General features: G+C 39.3%; 2 protein-coding genes across 2 annotated transcripts; both read right to left on the bottom strand.

Annotated features, from left to right (window-relative positions):
- Positions 1–17,999: 17,999 nt before the first annotated feature.
- Positions 18,000–18,806, bottom strand: LOC110875983 (glutamic acid-rich protein-like). Its single transcript, XM_022124170.1, has one exon. The coding sequence runs from the start codon at positions 18,804–18,806 to the stop codon at positions 18,000–18,002; it is 807 nt and encodes a 268-aa protein (XP_021979862.1).
- Positions 18,807–19,150: 344 nt separating this feature from the next.
- LOC110875982 (chromatin modification-related protein EAF7-like) lies at positions 19,151–20,074 on the bottom strand. Its single transcript, XM_022124169.1, has one exon. It carries the CDS (start codon positions 20,072–20,074, stop codon positions 19,151–19,153), a length of 924 nt encoding a protein of 307 aa, XP_021979861.1.
- Positions 20,075–20,318: the final 244 nt, after the last annotated feature.

Raw genomic sequence — 20,318 nt, forward strand, 5'->3', positions numbered from 1 at the left:
AGTACTTGTTTCGGCCCCTGTGCATGCTGACCATGCACCGTTTGCCGCTCACATCGACCCTCGTTATGCTGACACCCGTGACGGGTGGATCGAGGATGATGATGACTACCCACCTTTTGTACTACCCATCACTCCTCCTGTAGCACCTATTTCCGCACCTATTGATGTTCCATTTTACCACCCACACACCTCTGACGCCCATCGCACTGATCTTCCTATCACATTCCTCCAGGATATTCCTCCGCCTCGTCATGGGGAGGGTTCATCAAGGCAGCCACCTACTTTTGTTCCACCTGTATCGTCATCTGTTCCATTCATGTCCCAGTTCCCTCCCACTACACCATCTTTTGTACCTTCGGGCGAGCCGTTTCTGTGGACTTCACCCAATGTTATGTCGTTATCAGACCCGTACCACCCTTTTCATGTGGGGTACATTATAGAGGACATACTTGCATCCCTGCAGCTACAGCAGGATGCTCTGAGTCGTCGAGTCGGGGAGTTAGAGAGAGCTCCACGTCCTCCATGTCACCGTCAGACTCCTTTTGCCGCACCACACACTCCCCTCCCGCTACCCCCTGATTCAGATATTCGTTTCCTCACCTCCGAGTAGCAGATTGCCTACTTGTTGCGCGTCATTCGTGCACTAGAGGAGGACTGGGTGCACATGCGCCAGTTGCTTTTCTCTTATTTTCCTCCTCCTCCTCCGCCATCAGCATAGATATTTTTGGTTTGATGCAGGTAGATCGTTTTGGTGAGAAAGTCGCAATTGAGCCAACATACGAAGACCTTTGAAATACCACACTTTTGTATATGATTGTGTAGACTGACTTGTATTTTGGGGGTGATGTAACCCTATGATCTTATTTTGATATATGATGTACTGTAAAACATGTAAAACTATATTGTGGTTGTGATTAATGAAAGCTCAATGGCAACGTTCTAACTACATACTTTGTTAAATTATATGTTTTATATTATAACATGGGATGTTATGTGTTAGGAGGTTGGTGGATGTTATTATATATGCATATTTACTATACTCACTATGACCTAACCAATATGATCATCTTTTTGAAGATGCCTCCATGACGAAACGTACACATGCCTACTACTGAGGTGGAACTCCAGGGGATAATTGCCGCATCTATAGCACAGTATGCGGCCTCCTAAGCAAAAACAAGCAGGAATACTTCAAACAACAACAATAACAACCCACTCAATGGTAATGTCCAAGTCGCTTGAGAGACATTACGATACATTTGGATATTTCTAGTACATCCGCTAATACCAACTGTAAATACTAACGTATGTGCAGGGTGCACCTACAAACAATTTCTTGACTGTAAGCCCACAAATTTCGACGGCACTAGAGGCGCTGTTGCATTCGTCAGATGGGTAGAAAAGACAGATTCTGTCCTAAGGATAAGCAAGTGTGCTCCCGAGCAGCAAGTTACGTACATTTCAGGGTTGTTTCTTGATGGTGCCCTATCGTGGTGGAATCTGCAAGTGCAAACCTTGGGAGAAGCGGCGGCATATGCGTTAACATGGAATGAGCTGAAGGAGCTCATGAGGAAGAAGTATTGTTCGCGGGCTGAAATACAGAAGCTAGAAACTGAGTTCTGGCACCTAAAAATGGAGGGTCCTAAAATAGCAGAATATGTTCAGAGGTTTCATGATTTGTCCCATGTGGTGCCGTACATGGTCACGCCTGAATTTAAACGCATTGAGCGCTTCATCTGGGGATTGGCACCCCAGATCATGAGCATGGTAACCACATCCAAGCCTTCAACGATTACTGAAGCCATTGATCTCAGCGTGCCACTAACTGAGGAAGCCATTAGATTGAACAAGTTTTCAATTTCTGAACCGAAGAAGAAGGAGACTCATGCGGAGTCGTCTGGTGAAAACAAACGGAAATTTTCCAACTTCAAGCAAGGTACCAGCAGTGTGAGCAAGAAGGGTGAGTCAAGCACACCGGCCAGGGCCAAAACCGGTGTCGAAATCAAAGGGAAGGGTTACATGGGCACTCTGCCCAAATGTGAATTTTGCCAGTATCATCATGCTGGCCGATGCAGTATTAGAAAGTGTGAAACCTGCGGAAAGATTGGTCACTTAAAGGACACTTGTTGGGTTGGTACTGGCCGTGGTGGCCAAAGGGGTTTTGGTAACACCAACCGTGGGGGTAATGGAGTTGGAAACCGCCCACAAGGAGGGAATGGCGGAAATGGAAACCATGGAAATTTTGCGAACCAAGCTGGGAGTGGAACTCGCAACCAAAACAATGCGCAAGGTGGAAAAGGTAATGGGAATGGTCGAGGACCAGGTTGTTTCAACTGTGGAGACATGGGGCACTTTAAAAGGGAATGCCCAAAACTGAATCAAGCACAAGGCCGAGTCTTCAACATTGGTGCAAGGGAAGCGCGCCAGGATCCAAACGTTGTCACTGGTACGTTCCCTATAAATCAACGCTTTACATCTGTACTATTTGACACTGGTGCCGACTATAACTTTGTATCGTTAGAATTTAAGAAAATGCTTGGGTTAACTGCTAGTAAGTTAGACATTCCGTACTCAATTGAACTGGCTAATGGAAAGCTAGTTGAAACGAACGAAGTCGTCAGAGGATGCGTAATAGAACTGGGAGAACGCGAGTTTGCACTAGATCTACTACCAGTCGAGTTGGGAAGCTTCGACGTGGTGGTAGGGATGGATTGGTTTTCAAGCAACAAAGCCGAGATTGTATGTCACGAGAAGACCATTCGCATCCCAATGGCGGATGGAGAAATGATCGTAGTACACGGTGAGAAGCGCGATACGCCTCTAAGGATCATTAGCTGCCTAAAGGCTCGAAAGTGTTTGAAGAAGGGATGTGTTGCCTTCTTGGCACACATCGTTGATAAAGAGGCCGCTGAACCAAAGATAGAAGACATTCCAGTAGTAAAGGAATATCCTGAAGTCTTTCCAAAAGACTTACCAGGATTGCCACCTCAAAGGCAAGTCGAGTTTCATATTGACTTAGTTCCAGGCGCTGCGCCTGTGGCTAAGGCACCCGATCGACTTGCGCCTTCAGAGATGCAAGAACTGTCGACGCAACTCCAGGAGCTGTTAGACAAGGGATTCATCAGACCAAGCTTCTCGCCTTGGGGAGCTCCAGTTTTGTTTGTCAAGAAGAAAGATGGTAGTTTTCGCATGTGTATCGACTACCAGGAACTGGACAAGTTGACAATCAAGAATGGATATCCTCTGCCGAGAATTGATGACCTATTTGATCAGTTGCAAGGCTCAAGTTTCTACTCAAAGATCGATTTGCGATCTGGATATCATCAGTTGAGAATTTAAGAGGAAAGTATTCCAAAGACAGTGATGTGGTCTAAAATATACATATTTTATATCATTATTCCTACACTTTTGAGTGGCTTTACGGTTGTTTTTTATTAAAATCCATTCGTAGTTGGTTCGTGGTTGAAGTTTGTTGATTTTTAGTGAAAACCGAGCTAAAATGATGAATTTTATAATAAATATGATGATGCTGTCTCAAAGAAAAACAATTATACTTAATACATGCATTGATTAGTGAGTGGTTTGTTAACATGTTTAATATTTGCTAATTCTAAAGTGCCATTAAATGAGAAATTGAATGTTACATTTATTATTATTTTTTATTCATCGTAGGTGATGGGAAGAAATAAATGTATGCATTTTTGAAGTTCTGTTCGTGATGTTCATTATCAATTAATGTTGATTGGGCTCTAAAGTTAGTGTTGGATGTTTAGAAGAAATACATGGGCTGCCATGCCATATATACTCCAGCCAGCAGATCGTAAATGTCATGATATTAGGCCGCATGGATTCTAAAGGACTCCTATTATTAATTATTTTCGAAAACACTAAGTGGGTGCTGGCTATTATTTTCGAGAAGACGGCAACAACAAATATGGATTCTTTTTGGATTATTCATTGAATCCTATTGGGCCTTTGAAATATTAAGTGGATCATAACTCAACCCTAAAGGAATTAAGGAGGCGGCCTTATATATTACGAAAGAAGACAAGTAAAAAAAGAGGAGATGCACAGAAGATTAGAAAGAGGGGAGTTTGACGGCAGCAAGGTGACAACAGAAAGAAAAAAAAAGCTGCGATGAAGAATAAAGAGAGATTAGTTTGCGGGTTCAAGTCGTGATCAAGATTCAAGTCCGGTTTGCAATTTATTAGTATTCAATTTTGTTAAGACTTTGTGTTTTCAGATTTGATACTATGAATTATTTATTATTTGTGACTTGTTTATTGTTTATGACTATGATTCTTGGCTAATCAGCTTATCTACCCGGGTTTGTGATGAATATTTATTGATAATTGGTAATTTCTCGGTTTTGGTAATTTTGTGATGGATAAATATTAAAGTAAAAGACCTAATTATTTTTTGCTAGATGTGTGTGCATACTTTATTCTAATTTGTTATCTTATAATCGTTCCTCGTGTGTCTTTGTGAATGTCTTTCATGTATAGATGCATGTTAGGTTACCTACTGTGTGTTTGTAACTAGTTTATGGTTTTCCTAGCTAGAATTCCATAGGAACATTGTTTGATAATTTAGAGGAGTTCAGTGTTCTACCTATTCTTGAGACCGGGAGGAGATAGATAGTTAGGATTGTCTTTTGTGCTAGGTATTTAGGTGCAGTGAGACCGGGAGGAGATCTGTCTAAGTGGCCTAGTATTATTTGTTTTCCTAAGTCTTGTCAAGTGTTTTTAGGTTACCCCGTGCACTCTAGGGTGTATTGTGATTAGTGAGACCGGGAGGAGATCTAGTTTTTGGGTACTTTAGTATTATTGGAGAGACCGGGAGGTGATCCAACCCATACCAGTGAGCTTTATTTGACCTCTAGGGCCTTAGGAGAAGTTGATGAGACCGGGAGGAGATTCAACATGTCTTTAGTCTTAGAGTGTCATATTATTAGAACCTGGTTCCATCATAGTTACCATTGCCGAGAGAAAACCGATAGTCACGAATAGGATTCCAAACCTGGGTAGTACTTTCTCTTCCTTGATTTCACCTCAGTAGCCTTCAGCCTGCGTCTAGGTAGTCTAGTTCGTCTTAGTTCATTCCTTTAGTTTAATTAGTTAAAACCCCAAAATCCAAACAAATCAAATAACCTAGTTAAGTATTAGTTGACTCAGAGTCTAGTTTAGCGTCGCTAGTGTCTCGTGGGTTCGATACTCGGACTTCATTAGGCTTTACTACGTACGATAGGTACACTTGCCTGTCAGTGGTCTAGCACTTAGAGAGTCTTAGTTTATAAATTTAAAACTAGAGTGTCTAGATTAGGTTAGTTTTTATAGACCATAATTTGCACATCAAGTTTTTGGCGCCGCTGCCGGGGACACGTAGGCGATTGCGTTATTAGCTTTGATCGGTCTTAATTGTTTAATTGGTCTTATTTGTAATTTGAGTCTTAGGGTTTGAGTCCTAGAGTTTGTGTCTAGTAGTGGTGTGTCGAATCATTATTTTTGTAAATATTTTTTATTAGTTAGTTTGTTTTTTCTTTCCTTTCTCTACTTTGTGCTGTTTTTGCTACTCTCTTCATGGCAGGTTATCATAACGACTACCCTCCCTATGTTTGGGCGTTCGTGGAATCATGTCAAGTGTTCGCTCAGATAACATCAACAGCACAGGACCAAGGAGATCCAAGGTTTCCCGAAATGTTCACCATTCTTGAGCGAATGATCGAGACACTGAGTCAAATGATTAAGGAAAGCATAAATCAGCATGTGGATCTAAAGTGTCAACATTGTGGTGGACCGCACGGGTATGAAGATTGTCCAGTTTACATGAATCAGAAGAAAAATCAAAGTACAATACAATTTACGTGGGATGATTACTATGATGATCATATTGACTTTGAGAGCTATGAAGGAGTGAAAGAAGAAGAGGTTGAGGAAGAACAAGTTAAAGAAGAACTTCCCGGTGATCCAGAGTTGTCAGGTTTAGAATTGGAGACGACAATGGACGATTCAGTCCCACCTCCGGTTCAACAGGACGTGACGCCTAATTGGTATTCCACGCCATGGTATTACGGTCCTGAACCCATTGATGATGACTTCTGGAGAGACGATGATGAGAGAGAAGAAACTAAAGAAGAGCCACTCGCCAAGATGGATGATGAGGAAATTGAAGAGCATATACCATCTTGGGAGGAAGAGTTTGGTGAAGAGTTGGTGGGTTTACCAACTCTTGAAGAGGGAGAATTTGACCCGGTTAGTGTCCTTGCATATTTAGAGATATTACTTGTAGGGGGCCAACCATGGAGATCAAACAAATACCAAACGTAGAAGAAGAGAAAGTGGCTGAAGATTTGGATAGCTGGCCCGTAAAGGTTTTAGAAGTTGGATCGCCACCACAATTAAAATCACGGGAGAAGGCACGAAGAAAACGCTTGGATCAACATATCATGAGGGTGCAAAGATGGTGCAAACAGAAGCATAAGGGGAAACTGAAGTGCAAAGACAACCATCTTCCTCGTTACATGCATTGTATCAGATTTGGTCCAGGTAAATTTAAATTTTGGTGGTCTGACCCGTTTGAATGTCCTAAAATATTTTCTAGTTTCATCGTTAACTATTTAATAAATAACGATGAACAATTAGAATTAAACGGGTTAGACCGAGGTTGGATAAAGGAGAAACCTCCTGATTAAGTTCAAGTGTGGGGAGGTTTGTAGAGTTTGTATTTTGAGTCGTTTATTTTGTACCATGAGTCTAATTTAGTAGTTTTGAGTCGTTTTTTGTAGAGTCGGTACTGCTTTGGTTTTTGCTTGTTTTTGTTTATGCAGGTTTGAATTGTGCCACCCGTACTCAATCTCCATTCGGGTGATTTTGGAGCTGCTTTTCGAATATCAAGCATTTTCTAAGCATGTCAGTCAGTGTCAGAGCCGATCGCGAATGGAATGCTATACGATCGAGTTGGATTGGACGAGAGTTATGGAGCATATGCGTTATAAAACCAGCTAAGTCCTTTCCAATTATGTCCTTAGTCTTTTTATTTCTTATTTATTTTTAGTCTTTTGGGTCGGTTTCCATCCTACATTGAGGGCAGTGTAGAGTTTAAGTGCGGGGATGGGAAACTACCGTTTAGTGTCTTAGTTAGTGAGTCTTGAGTCATAAAAATAAAAAAAAAATAAAAAAAATAAAAATTTTAAAAATCTAAAAAAAATTGAAAAATTGAAAAAAAGTGAGTTAGTTGCGAGTCCCAGTCCTTTAGCACATAGAAAACAAAAGCCTTTTCAAAGCGTCGGTCAAAAGCGGTTTAATTGTCGAATTTACGAGTCGAGAGCACATGTTTCTTTAAGTTGCGGGATAGTAGGTTGACTGAATCGGTTTTTGGGAGTAAAAGGTTTTGGGATGCCTAGGATAGTGGATGGAGCCGGAGAGTTAATTCGTTGTGCATTGTCGATATCGGTAGCCCTATTTTCCATATGATAGTGAGATTTGAGCCTTTATATGTTTCATATATTTATGATCACTACTTTCGTTTCATGTGTGTTTACCGACTTTGTTGCATTACTTTAGAACTTGTGCGTTTTGATACAGTTTGAGACCTTTGGTTAGGATTTGACATGGATGTGATAGAGGCATTAGGATCACCTTGTTTATTTAACCTTTGTGTTTGACCCGTTTCACTACTACCCTTAGATACACCACTTTGAGCCTAGCCATTCGTTTGTTACCCGTTTGTGATTTGATAGCCGGATCGTGTTACGTGATTATTATATTTGCAAAAAAATGAAAAAAAAGAGAAAGTTGAAAATTGAAAATAAAGAAGATATGAAAAAAAAAAGAAAAAAAAGAGAAAAAGGAAAAAAAAAAGAAAAAAATAGAATAAAGTTGTGGGTCAAAATGACCAATATGTTAGTGTTTTGTTTCGTGCTTATCCGGTTTATTGTGTGATTACTTGTTTAGCCATATATCCCTAAAAAACCTACCTTTAGCCCTTACTTACCCAATAAAGCCCTCTTGATCCGTGTTAAATTCTAACAATTAGGTGGAGATCTGGTTGACGTACAAGCTTATGATAGTATGTTTCATAGTTTGGTTTTGAGAGTTCACTCGAAATATTATAAATATTAGCCGAGGGTTGAGTGAAATTGTGAGGGGTGTCGACATTGCATAACTGATTGCTTGAAGGTAAGAAAAACTTGATTAGGTAGGCTCGTGTTCATTTAAATATTATGATTCGTCAACCTTTTGAACGTTGTAAGTCTTGCGAAACCGTTGTGTTTGATGATTTCGTAGTTCGCGTTATAATTTGTTTGAGACTTGCGTTGTTGTTAAGTGTTTAAGTTGGACATGGTGCTTGGGATTTTGCTTAAGGACAAGCAAAAGGTAAAGTGTGGGGATATTTGATGTGGTCTAAAATATACATATTTTATATCATTATTCCTACACTTTTGAGTGGCTTTACGGTTGTTTTTTATTAAAATCCATTCGTAGTTGGTTCGTGGTTGAAGTTTGTTGATTTTTAGTGAAAACCGAGCTAAAATGATGAATTTTATAATAAATATGATGATGCTGTCTCAAAGAAAAACAATTATACTTAATACATGCATTGATTAGTGAGTGGTTTGTTAACATGTTTAATATTTGCTAATTCTAAAGTGCCATTAAATGAGAAATTGAATGTTACATTTATTATTATTTTTTATTCATCGTAGGTGATGGGAAGAAATAAATGTATGCATTTTTGAAGTTCTGTTCGTGATGTTCATTATCAATTAATGTTGATTGGGCTCTAAAGTTAGTGTTGGATGTTTAGAAGAAATACATGGGCTGCCATGCCATATATACTCCAGCCAGCAGATCGTAAATGTCATGATATTAGGCCGCATGGATTCTAAAGGACTCCTATTATTAATTATTTTCGAAAACACTAAGTGGGTGCTGGCTATTATTTTCGAGAAGACGGCAGCAACAAATATGGATTCTTTTTGGATTATTCATTGAATCCTATTGGGCCTTTGAAATATTAAGTGGATCATAACTCAACCCTAAAGGAATTAAGGAGGCGGCCTTATATATTACGAAAGAAGACAAGTAAAAAAAGAGGAGATGCACAGAAGATTAGAAAGAGGGGAGTTTGACGGCAGCAAGGTGACAACAGAAAGAAAAAAAAAAGCTGCGATGAAGAATAAAGAGAGATTAGTTTGCGGGTTCAAGTCGTGATCAAGATCCAAGTCCGGTTTGCAATTTATTAGTATTCAATTTTGTTAAGACTTTGTGTTTTCAGATTTGATACTATGAATTATTTATTATTTGAGACTTGTTTATTGTTTATGACTATAATTCTTGGCTAATCAACTTATCTACCCGGGTTTGTGATGAATATTTATTGATAATTGGTAATTTCTCGGTTTTGGTAATTTTGTGATGGATAAATATTAAAGTAAAAGACCTAATTATTTTTTGCTAGATGTGTGTGCATACTTTATTCTAATTTGTTATCTTATAATCGTTCCTCGTGTGTCTTTGTGAATGTCTTTCATGTATAGATGCATGTTAGGTTACCTACTGTGTGTTTGTAACTAGTTTATGGTTTTCCTAGCTAGAATTCCATAGGAACATTGTTTGATAATTTAGAGGAGTTCAGTGTTCTACCTATTCTTGAGACCGGGAGGAGATAGATAGTTAGGATTGTCTTTAGTGCTAGGTATTTAGGTGCAGTGAGACCGGGAGGAGATCTGTCTAAGTGGCCTAGTATTATTTGTTTTCCTAAGTCTTGTCAAGTGTTTTTAGGTTACCCCGTGCACTCTAGGGTGTATTGTGATTAGTGAGACCGGGAGGAGATTTAGTTTTTGGGTACTTTAGTATTGTTGGAGAGACCGGGAGGTGATCCAACCCATACCAGTGAGCTTTATTTGACCTCTAGGGCCTTAGGAGAAGTTGATGAGACCGGGAGGAGATTCAACCTGTCTTTAGTCTTAGAGTGTCATATTATTAGAACCTGGTTCCATCATAGTTACCATTGCCGAGAGAAAACCGATAGTCACGAATAGGATTCCAAACCTGGGTAGTACTTTCTCTTCCTTGATTTCACCTCAGTAGCCTTCAGCCTGCGTCTAGGTAGTCTAGTTCGTCTTAGTTAATTCCTTTAGTTTAATTAGTTAAAACCCCAAAATCCAAACAAATCAAATAACCCAGTTAAGTATTAGTTGAGTCAGAGTCTAGTTTAGCGTCGCTAGTGTCTCGTGGGTTCGATACTCGGACTTCATTAGGCTTTACTACGTACGATAGGTACACTTGCCTGTCAGTGGTCTAGCATTTAGAGAGTCTTAGTTTATAAATTTAAAACTAGAGTGTCTAGATTAGGTTAGTTTTTATAGACCATAATTTGCACATTAGACAGCCTTTAGGACTCGTTATGGACATTAAGAGTTCCTGGTTATGTCGTTTGGTCTAACAAACGCGCCAGCTGTTTTTATGGATTTGATGAACAGAGTTTGTAAGCCGTACCTCGACAAGTTCGTGATTGTGTTTATTGATGATATTCTGATTTATTCAAAGTCGAAAGAAGAACATGAACAACATTTAAGAGCCACTGTAGACCTACTTAAAAAGGAGAAGTTGTACGCAAAATTCTCAAAGTGCGAGTTCTGGTTACACGAAGTCCAGTTTCTTGGACACGTGGTGAATGGAAATGGAATCCATGTGGATCCCACAAAGATCGAGGCAATCAAGAACTGGGAAACTCCAAAGACGCCAACCGAGATTCGACAGTTTCTAGGTTTGGCTGGTTATTATCGAAGGTTCATTGAGGATTTCTCGAAAATCGCTCAACCTTTGACCTCCCTTACACAGAAAGACAAGAAGTTTGATTGGGGAGACAAGCAAGAAGAAGCATTCCAGTTGTTGAAGAACAAACTTTGTGATGAACCAATTTTATCTCTACCCGAAGGCACGGACGACTTCGTGGTATATTGCGATGCTTCGCGTCAAGGTTTAGGCTGCGTGCTGATGCAGCGACAGAAGGTTATAGCATATGCGTCTCGCCAGTTAAAGATCCATGAGAAAAACTACACCACGCATGATTTAGAATTAGGCGCGGTGGTGTTTGCTTTGAAAATCTAGCGACATTACTTATACGGTATGCGATGCACGATCTTTACTGATCACAAGAGCTTACAACACATATTTGACCAAAAGGAGCTTAACATGAGGCAAAGACGCTGGGTTGAACTATTGAACGACTATGATTGTGAAATCAAGTATCACCCATGGAAGGCAAATGTGGTCGCCGATGCCCTGAGTCGAAAGGAAAGAATTAAGCCCATAAGGGTTAGGGCCTTGGAACAGATTGTCCAGACAGACCTCTCATTGCGCATTCGTGCCGCGCAGAGAGAAGCACTCAAAGAAAGGAATATTGAGGATGAGTATCTCCGTGGGATGGAGAAGCAATTGGTACCGAACGGGGAAGGAACTTTATGCTTCATGAAATGAATTTGGGTTCCTTTCTTTGGAGGTTTGAGAAAGGTTATTTTTGATGAGGCTCACAAGTCACGGTACTCGATTCATCCAGTAGCGGATAAGATGTACCAAGATCTTAAGGATTTCTATTGGTGGCCAAGAATGAAAGGCGATGTTGCGATATACGTTGGTAAATGTTTAACTTGCGCCAAAGTGAAAGCCGAGTACCAGAAGCCTTCAGGTCTTCTGCAGCAACCTGAAATACCCAAATGGAAATGGGAACAGATTTCAATGGACTTCATAACGAAATTGCCAAGGACGCCCAAGGTCCACGATACGACTTGGGTGATAGTAGACCGTTTAACGAAATCTGTGCACTTTTTGCCAATCAAGGAGAAGGATAAAACCAGCAAGCTAGCCGAAATATACATGAGGGAGATTGTTGCACGACATGGAGTGCCTCTCTTAATTATCTCGGATCGAGATGGACGCTTCATGTCAAGGATGTGGCAATCCTTTCAAGAAGCTTTTGGTTCTCAGTTAAATCTGAGTACTGCATTTCATCCACAAACTGATGGACAGAGCGAACGAACAATTCAAACATCGAAAGACATGCTGCGAGCTTGCGTAATGGATTTAGGTGGAAGTTAGGACACTCACCTACCATTGGTTGAATTTTCATACAATAACAATTACCATGCAAGTATTCAAGCCGCACCGTTTAAAGCTATCTATGGACGCAAATGTCAATCACCGATTTGTTGGGCTGATGGGGGTGATAGACAACTAGTTGGTCCGGAATTGGTCCAGGAAACTACAGACAAGATTGCACAGATCCGAGAGCGCATCAAGGCGGCTCGTGATCGACAAAAGTGTTATGCGGACCGAAGAAGGAAACCTCTGGAATTTGAGGTGAGAGATATGGTTTTGTTGAAGGTTTCACCCTGGAAGGGTGTGGCACGCTTCGGGAAGCGCGGGAAGTTGAATCCGCGATACATCGGTCCATTCAAAATTCTGAAAAGGGTTGGTTTGGTAGCATACAAGTTGGACCTACCTGCTGAACTTAATGGTGTTCACGATACAATTCACGTATCTAATTTGGAAAAGAGTCCAAATCAAGAGACAGTTGTCATTCCTGCAGACGAAGTTCACATTGACGACACACTCCACTTTACTGAACAACCCGTCGAGGTTACTGATTGGAAGATTAACAAGACACGCCGGAGTGGTGTCAAACTCGTCAAAGTTCGATGGAATGCACGACACGGGCCAGAATTCACGTGGGAACGTGAGGATCGTATGAAAGAGAAGTACCCACATTTATTTCCCAAGACCCCTGCAGCTAGAAGCAGAACCTAAAATTTCAGGACGAAATTTTCATAACAAGGGGATAATGTGACAACCCTCAAAATTTCAGGTATCCGTATAATTAATTAATATTTAGTTTGTGCTTAAAGACTGTGCTTGATTTCAACTGCTGAATAAACTGCTTTATGATTTTTGCATCACACATACATATGCATCACATTTCATACTGTCACTCCATTTATTACACACAAACTTTAGTGACAAACTTGATGCACAAAGCACAGTTAGCACAATGAGCGGATAACTCAGATACATGCTGACAATGCCAGCATATAGACAGACAATGTTTGTGAGGCCAGTATGAGCCAGAGACAGGGTACTACACTAGTAGGAAGTGTAGGGAAGTGAGGACCATAAAACTGCGTCACTAGGTGAAAGTTTAGGTGCCGGAAAGTGCCAAAAGCCCACTTTAACTGCAAAATTCTGCACTTTTAAACAAAATTCAGCATTTAAATATGCTAGTCACTTGCAAAAATATGACAAAATGATCCTGTATGCTTTCCTAAGTGTCGGGAATTGAAAGGGTCACTAAAAGTTACATAAAGGACACTTTACGATATCTCCTAGCACTTTAACGGAACGGTATCAAACCAAACAACCGGACACTACCCGGAATACAAAAATAATATCAAAAACATTGTTACACTTTTTCTGAGCTAGTTATGGTCCCCGAGCACTATAACACCTTACATAATACCCGGTACGCGCTAAACACTAGACATAAAATTAAACCCCCACTATTTAACTTATTTACCCCCAAATAATACACTTAACCCCCCCCCCCTGAAAATGACGGCACAACATGGCCCCCCTCTTCTCAATTTTTGACTTCCCATGTGGCCACCAAGAATCCATCAAATCCCCATGCAATTAACCTTGGGATTGTGTGAAGATTATGATGGAACTAACACTCACCATTGATACTTACACTTAGCCCCCTAAGTACTTACCTATATACCAAATAACTTACATTCAACCCCCTTTCTTTGGCTGAATTTTCGGCAAGCATGGGCCCACAACAAGATAACCTCAAATCCATTCTCTAAACCTTCCTTGGAACTAGTAAGATCATGATGTGAGTTTGTATGTACTTATGAGAGCATAATACCCATTGGTTAAAAGGAAAATAGATTATAAACATCACCATTATCCTCAACACTCCACCACAAACTCTTCTCCTCTCCTCCAAACAAGCTACGGCCGAAACCCTTTGTCAACACACCACCCATTTTCAATTCTTGCTCAAGTGTTCTAATCCCACTACAAGGTGCACAAAGGTGAATCACGGAGTGTGGAGCTCACATATTGCCAAGGACCTCTCTCGTTTGTCTTTAACCACTCATTTTTCGCCTTGTTTCTTCCCTAGCTTCAAAGCTAGTAGTAAGCCTCTTTGATTCTCATTTACTTCTCATTTATGGTGGTTAATAATTATGTTGTGATGTGAATACAAGAACACTGAAAAGATCATAAACAAACTTGAACATAAAGCTAATATGATGATGTCATAAGATGAAATCTTGTTAAAATAAAGTTGTTTTGATGTTGTTATTATTTATTTGATGATTCCTAGTAATAGGGTGTTTAACATCGTGGATGAACTTGCTAAAATAAGATTAAAAACTTAAGTTAACAAGTTCGGAAGTGATTAGCGATCTATATAAAAGAATCACCTCCATGTTTCGACATAAAGTTGGTAGCCAAGTGATTTCTTGAAAAATAAGTGAACTAAGTGGGTAGATGGTCGTATGGACCCGAGGTTTACAAATAATTTTCTAGACAAACCAAGTTAAAAGACGGATTTTTGAAAAGTCGTGATTCTTACGTTATTTTTGGAAGGAAATAAACTATGAATACTAGTGAGACATGGAAATATTGTAAATGGATATTTTTGTAAAACAAGTTCACAAGTTGTGAACATCTTAAAATTCCGAGGGCAAGGTTTTAACAAAAATAAACCCACTTTGGAGGGTAGCTAAACCCACTAAACACCCCACTAAGTTACTACACATTTTTACGAAAAACCAAGTTTATGTTGTTATATAAAGTGCATTGTTTTTGCACTTGACTAGTGTAATATTGTTTAGTAGCTTGTTGGTGATTGTTAAATGAATTTTTAAAACAAAATGATATGCTTATAAGCATGGACACCTCCATTTACAAAGGGAACTCTGGCGAAATTTTTCTAAAAATCCAACACTTAGAAAATATTTCTCTAACAAGTGTTACAAATATATTTTTAACTTTGTTTTCAAAATAAACTTCACCATGGTTTTATTACAAAAATACAAAGTATCGGAGGATGATTTTTGGTAAATAAAAATTGGTAAATATATATTTAGAGTATATATTTTACTCTAAGACAAATGTATGATTATTTGTTTATTTTGTGAACTAGTTATATTATCTTAGGGTAAAATAATATAACTTGACAAATACCATGGAAATTACAACTCCAAAATAATACCAAAAACATCAAGGGGTAAAATATTAAGTTACGCATTTGTTATTGCAACACGGAACGCTAAAACGTAACTTATGTAATATTTCGGAAAATACTCTTACACGAACATTTTTGGTAAAATATTATTTTGGGAAAATTAAAGAAGTAAAAATATATTATTTTTGGGAAAAATGCATATATTTTGGGAATACATTATTTTGGACAAATAAGTTAAATATATTTTTATAAGTGGGACTTAAAATATATTTTTCGGAATCACAATAATACATGTATAAATACCCTCATCCTGGGGAAGGAAATACGAAGTTAAAATACTTTTGAAGTATAAATACGAAATATTATTTAACGATTATTCCATAATAAAATATAATTTAAAGTTAAGATAATTATTTTAACTAATAATTAAAACTTGGAATAATGATCGGAAACTTAAGAATCACAACTCAAAAACATTAAACCCTTAAGGCAAGGCACGACCCGTTCCTCTAATAGACATTAGTACGTGTAGGTCGTCGTGTAGCGGACAGAGTTTAGGTTGATGATTCGATTCAGAGGACGCAGTACTGTGAGTTCATGTCCCCCTTTTCTCTTAACTGTTTTTCAATTTTATAACTTTGTGGGTGAAATATATGTTACAGTTATCACGGACATTTTTATACATGGTATGGTTAGCTTAAGGAGGGTATACTACTTAGACCATGTGAGTGGTGGGCGCGACACTTAAAGCCATTAATCCTCATCGTAGAACCGAGGGACATGAGTGATAGATCTATTTGGGTGTAGCGAGCCCACACCCATGAGGCCGGGGCGGCCCATAGAGGTGACTGTGTCTTACAGCCTGAAGCCCGGTGCAACTCCGCTGGGTTTGAGTTTTCCCAGACCATTTCACACATACCAGTGGCTTTGCAACCCATTGGTGATCTCTTTTTCCTTATTGCTACATACCAGGGACTTATATTCATACTTTGAAGGTTTATACATACTCACTTTTACATGAACTCGCTCAAATTTTGTTGATTTTTCAAACTACATGTATTTCTGTAGGATCGTTATTGACGATCAATTGAGTCAATCAGAGCTAAACACCACTGTTTATGCAGCGGAAATACACAAACAGCTTGAATCAAAGTAGAATGGAGTAGAAACAGAATGTAGATTACTTTAAACACGTTTTCTCATTAATACTTCTCAGAAAAATTTGGCAGCAGTTCGGCTACACAATCGACATTTTTTTTAAAATGAGAAAACAAACGAACTATATATAGGGGTTGATTCCGCTCCTAATGACATTGTGTCATTTCGGGCGGAATCAAGACTTTGTGATTTCGCTCCAAATGACACAATGTCATTAGGAGCGGAATCAGGATTTTAAAACACAAAACTTACAAAACAGCCCCTATACAATACATAATTCACATATTTGACCCCTAGACCCTATACAAGCTTGACTAAGACTAAGACGCAGGCTTTAGACATTCGTGCACCAACAAACTCCCCCTTGGATACAGCCGCAGTCTTCAGTCTTGTCTTCGGGTCTTCAGAGTGACTTGAACGTTTCTTCTCTAGGCTTTGCCTTCTTCCTAAGCAAGTTCCTCAGCCTATCATTATCTTTCTTCTTTCTCTTATCCTCTTCGGCCTGTTGTTTCATCCATTTACCTCTGTTTGCTTCCAGCTTCTTGCGTTCACGCTCAGCTTTCTTTCTTTCCTTTTCTTCAAGCGCCCACCATTTTGAATTCCATTTATTTTCAGAATTAATACCTTTCTGAAAACAAATAGATACAACTTGTTGAAACTGCATCGCTTGTTCTCGATCTTCAGACTGAAAATGGATCTTATTGATGAATAGACATTCAATATCCTTGGTCGAGCAATTGACTAACCACATTGGGTCATAAACCTGTATTATTCTTATCTCACTACTAGCTCAATACGTAATGACAGCCTCAGTCGAGATGCAACTGTATACCCAGCCCAAAAAGCCTTTATAGAAATCCTGCTCCATCTTTGGCACTGTTATATTTTTCATCGTCTTCGCCTTTTTAACATTAAGAATAATCTCTTCGACTCCTGTCACTGGATCCACCCTTGTAACTCTTTTCTGGTAAAGTGTCGAAAATCTTTCAACGATTCAAACTTTATGTATCCACATTGCGACATCATTCTTGCGAACATGATACCCTAAAGTTCTTACTTTCGACAGTTCCTCAACATCCCACCATGGTAAAGACATTATATCAAATAGACGTTCAAAGTACTGCACTCCAAACTCCCTTCTGATCGCATATGCATTAACATGAGGCAGGAAACCCCAGCTAATGATGTCACCAAGTGAAATGCTTCGATCCCTCTGATAATACTTCAACGGCCTTTTGAATTTTTCTCTCGTGACTATCCTTAAACCACTTATACCGTTCTTCCTTTTGCATATCCTTTGGAGTACCATCGAAATTTTTGTCTTTTAAGATCTCAGCTACTTTCCTTCTCAACTCGTCTCTATTCTCTTCAGTAAAGAACTCCATCAGCGTATGATACCGAGAAGTATCTTCACTTACATTCTCATCATCTGTGCAATCCTCAACCTCAACCCTATCGTACATATCAGCATCCTCTACATACTTATACTCGTATTCAGGTTGGTGGTTGATGTCGAATGCATTTAATTCTTCTTCAAAATCAAACTTGAAGTCCGGATCCACCATACGTGTCATTTCTTTAATCTCCTATAATGAATACATATGACGGTGTTCACCTTCCTCCATATCAGTCTCTAATCTCAGAATTAACTTTTCAACATGTTTTACATTCTGATTATCACCAGACTCCCCCTTTCCTTCAGCTCCCCCTGACTCTTCATTCACAGAATCATTCAGAAAATCATCAACAGTTCTTCCATTGGAAGCTTCAGTTACTTTAATTCCCATACCACCTTGAGCATCGTCATCGTCATTAACAGAACCAGGACTGCTAGCAGAAAATACTTTCTCATCATCGTCATCTTCCTCGTCATCACCCTCTTCTTTATCACCTTCTTCATCGTCATCCTCCTCATCATCTTCTTCATCGTCATCAGCAGCAAGATCTTCCAGTGTTACAGGTTCTTCAAAAATTGCTGATACGGAAGATATAGGAACCGGATTCTCAATGACTAGAGAAGGAACAATTGATCTCTCAACAGCTGCTATACTGCTTTCAGCACCCTTACCCATATCTTTCATCTGTTCGTCAATCTCAGCTTGGCGTTTTGCCCTAAGCTCTTCAACTTGAATCTTTTCGAACCTCTGTTCAATCGACGTTCCAAGCATATTCTCAACCACTTTTTTCAACATATAGAACTCAAGCTCTTTCAAAGCCTTAGCAGCTTCAAGATCTTTGTTTTTCAACTCGTAATATTTGTTCTGTTCATTTCTACGAGCTTTTTCTTCTTCCAACTCAGCCACTCGCACTTTCAGAAAATCAATTTCAGTTTGTTCAGTATCAATCTTCTTTAACAAGGCTTTGTTGTCAGACTCTAATCGCTTCACACGCATTTCGAGGATCTTTCACGATCAGCTGCTTTCTTACTTCCAGCTGCAACAACTTTGTTTTCATACAGCACTTCATCCATCTTCTTTTCTAACTTCTTTACTTGTTCATCATTTGCAAAGCCAAAATCTCCAATATCTTCAAGATTATCCGGAGGAATATGAAGACCTTTGTGGCCAGAAGAACCAGGAGTTAGTTGAATTTGAGTGAGCGGTGGTGTTTGAAATATTTCTTGGGAAGTGAATAAGGTTTATTGTTGTGGTGGTGTAAGATGTAGTGGTGATGGTTGTCTCGGTGGTGTAGGTTGTTTTGGTGGAGAAGATTGTCGTGGAGGTGATTGATGTGGTGGTCATTGTATTGGTGATTGATGTGGGGTAGATTCTGGTGGTGGTGTTGATGGTTTACTGGGTTCTTTGGCCGATTTCTTCTTCAGAACTATCTTCGGCTTTGTAATCTTTGTAGTAACTTTCTTTATTTTTGGAGATACAATTCTTTTTCTTGCTCCAGCTTTCTTTTTACCACTCGAAGGTGATTGAGATTCAGAAACGTGCTCAGGAGATGGTACGTATGCAGCATCATCTTTCTCCTGTCTCTTCCTCTTCTTTAATTGTTTCTCTTTCTCTGTAGCTTCTTGAATTCTTCTTAGACGTTCAGTCTCATCTGTTTCTTCATCAGAAGAACTCGAAGAACTTGTTATACTTTTATTGACATCATCACCTTCGACATCATCAAGAACTTTCTCTTTCTCAGCTTCCACATTAGCCGCTTGCTCAGACACTAAATCATCAACATTTAACATCACTTGATCAATATCAGCATATGGATCTTCTTCAACATTTGCAGCCGGCTCCTCAACCTCAGGCTCATCAATCAATAACGTCTTAGCCACTTTCTTTTGTTTCTTCTTTGGCTGCGAAGATGACCCCTCACCCTCCTGTGATTTAGGGGTAACCTTCTTGCCTCTCCTCCTCGTTTCTTTGACAAACCAGTCATTTCGGGTGGTTTTGAACTCCTCAAGAGTTTTTAGCTCTTCAGCATAAGCTGCTTCCTTCTTCTCTTCTTCATTTCTCCAGTTTTGATGATTGACTGGATCAGGATCAACATAATTCGCATCCTTTATAAATCCGAAGAATTCAGCAACTATCTTTGGTTCTGGATGGTTTGGGTGATATCTAGCAAGCTGCTTGAGAGAATCGTTGCTCATGTGTGACTGAACTAACAAATCATTCTTCAAATCACGTTTAATCTCTGGATATGCATGATCGATCAACATCTACACGAATCTTGGATAAGTCCAAGTCCGGCTCTTTGTTGTAATATTCTCAGCCATGTAGTGAAAAACAATGTGCGAGAAATTATACTTTTTGTTCAGAACCAATGCAGTGACCATGTTCATTTGGTAGTCACGCATGGTATCGTACCCTCCTTTTGTATGGCTGAGTGACATTAAAACACAATGAACAATAAACTTGTAGGGTTTCTGGAATTTAGACTTCAAATAATTTCCAACATTTAGT

Source organism: Helianthus annuus, chromosome 9 (genome assembly GCF_002127325.2).
Source record: "Helianthus annuus cultivar XRQ/B chromosome 9, HanXRQr2.0-SUNRISE, whole genome shotgun sequence".
Taxonomy (NCBI): domain Eukaryota; kingdom Viridiplantae; phylum Streptophyta; class Magnoliopsida; order Asterales; family Asteraceae; genus Helianthus; species Helianthus annuus.